This window comes from Benincasa hispida, chromosome 4 (assembly GCF_027475165.1).
Source record: "Benincasa hispida cultivar pf3 chromosome 4, pf3_genome.v1.1, whole genome shotgun sequence".
Classification (NCBI taxonomy): domain Eukaryota; kingdom Viridiplantae; phylum Streptophyta; class Magnoliopsida; order Cucurbitales; family Cucurbitaceae; genus Benincasa; species Benincasa hispida.
Window position 1 is genome coordinate 59,251,588 of NC_143481.1, and position 2,380 is coordinate 59,253,967.

A 2,380-nucleotide genomic window follows, 5' to 3' on the forward strand; every position below is an offset into this window, starting at 1 on the left:
TTCTTGTATGGATTACTTAAGACACCAGCAAGCTATGATGGTATATGGGTAATTGTGGATAGATTGACAAAAACAGCTAAGTTTTTACCTATTAAAGCCACTTATACTCGTGACCAACTAGCTAAGCTATATGTTGATCGAGTCGTAAGTCAGTTTGGAGCTCCAGTTTCAATTGTATCAGATCGAGACTCCAGATTTACATCAAAGCTTTGGCCTAGTTTGCAGAAAGCTATGGGGACCAAGTTATATTTCAGTACCGATTTTCATCCACATACGGATGGTCAGTCTGAGCGAACAATCCAAACATTGGAAGACATGCTGAGGGCATGTGTGTTGCAATTCAAAGGCAGTTGGGATACGCATCTGTCGTTAATTGAATTTGCGTATAACAACAGCTACCATTCGAGTATCGGAATGGCACCATATGAAGCCCTATACGGAAGCCCATGTAGGACTCCGATATGCTGGAATGAAGTCGGTGAAAGGAAATTACTAGGTCCAGAACTTGTACAATAGACATCAGATAACATTAAGATTATAAGAGATAATCTTAAGATGGCTCGAGATAGGTAGAAAAGTTATGCTGATAAGCGGAGAAAAGAATTAGAGTTTGAAATGGGTGATAAATTATTTCTTAAATTATCTCCATGGAAAGGAATACTCAGGTTCGATAGAAAAGGAAAGTTAAGCCCGAGGTCTATTGCACCCTATGAGATAATAGAAAGAATTGGTCCAATGGCATATCGATTGGATTTACCTCCGGAATTATCTCGTGTTCATGATGTGTTCCATGTGGCGATGCTTAGAAAGTATGTGCCAGATCCTACTCATATATTATCTGAGCAACCGGTACAGTTGAAAGAGAATTTATCGTATAAGGAGGAACCAGTAGAGATTCTGGATAGAAAGGAACAAGTCTTCAGGAATAAGACAATCCCATTAATAAAGGTGCTATGGCGGAATCATGCTATAGAAAAAGCAACATGGGAAGTTGAGAAGCAAATTAGAAATAAGTATCCGCAGTTGTTTAAATCACGGACTTGTGGCGAAATTTTGAGGACGAAATTTTTATAAGGAGGAGACAAATGTGAACCCCGAATCCCAGTTTTACACTTAAGTGTGTTTTCTTATTTAAATTGTCTTAATTTCCACTTAATTGTGTGTCCCTATTTAAATTTGTTTAAATAAATTGAGTAGGTTGATGAGAAAGTTAGTGTGAAATGGTAAAGAAGGAATGGGGATTTGAAAAGAAAAATATGGACATTGAGTTTGGGAAATTTGAGAAAAATTGGCTAAGTATGGAAAATTTATGTGAAATGCATGTTGTGCACAAAGCACTGGAAGGCAAGTGACTAGTGGCACAATCGTGTAGAAATTCCACAGAGACGAACAGTGTTCGCAGTAGCTAAGAGCGAGATCGTTGAGAGCGAGATCATTGGGATCGAGACCAGCGAGATTGGAGAGAAAATGGGAGAGAGCAAGATTGGATAGAAGATGGGAGAGAGCAAGACCAGCAAGAAAGTGGGAGAGAGTGAGAGTAGAGAGAGCGAGATTTTGAGCCAGAGAGTAGAGAGAGCGAGATTTTGAGCAAGAAAGTGGGAGAGAGAAAGAGTGGAGAAAAGTTGGAAAGAAAGCTGGAGAGAGCGAGGTTGGAGAGAGCAAGACCAGCGAGAAGGCTGGAGAGAGCGAGAGTGGAGAGAGCGAGACCAACGAGACCAGCGAGAAAGTTGGAGAGAGCGAGAGTGGAGAGAAAAGTGGAGAGAAAGTTGAAGAGAGCGACACTGTCGAGAGCGGAAAGAGCGAGAGCGCTTATGTATTAGCCTTGCTTTGTTCGATTCGAACGTCACGCCCATGCCTCGCCTATGCATTAAACGGCCGAGCAAGCTTCTGGGCGATGTATTTGGACACTTTGGGGTGGATTATTCATTTAAGATCTCTAATTTGAATACAAACAAAGCTTGAAGATGTAAGGGCAAACGTTAGTTAAAATCTAGGTGTCTGATTAAGAGAAATTCTTAAACCCTAAGAAATTGTGTTGGATGCGTTTGGGAAGAACACATTGAACCAAGTCGAAGTCAGCTTACGTTGATAAAGGGAGGATTAAACATTTGGCCATGCAGCCAAGTAAGTGCTGTCAACCCCACGAGCAATTTGAACGCCTATAAATAGGGAGTTGGGATTCCATTTTCAAATCACACAAAAATCATAAATTTCGTAGAGAAAGTAGAGGGCAGAGAGGGTTTAGAGGAATGTGTCAACTTTGGACGAGGAGATCTTCCAATATACTTGTGAATTTGGAGTGATTCCAAAGCCATCTGAAAGCTCTGGAAGTCTAGTTTTTAGAGTAGGGTTTTCAGAACAAAAGGCTCAAAGGAACTAG

General features: G+C 40.8%; 1 protein-coding gene across 1 annotated transcript; it reads left to right on the plus strand.

Annotated features, from left to right (window-relative positions):
- Positions 1-735: 735 nt before the first annotated feature.
- Positions 736-1,074, plus strand: LOC150036846 (uncharacterized). The gene has a single exon (XM_090313256.1). It carries the CDS (start codon positions 736-738, stop codon positions 1,072-1,074), a length of 339 nt encoding a protein of 112 aa, XP_090169382.1.
- The last annotated feature ends 1,306 nt before the right edge of the window (positions 1,075-2,380 follow it).

What these genes read in the sequence shown, in the direction of transcription:
- LOC150036846 (XM_090313256.1), top strand. Translation starts at nt 736, where the DNA reads ATGGCATATCGATTGGATTTACCTCCGGAATTATCTCGTGTTCATGAT.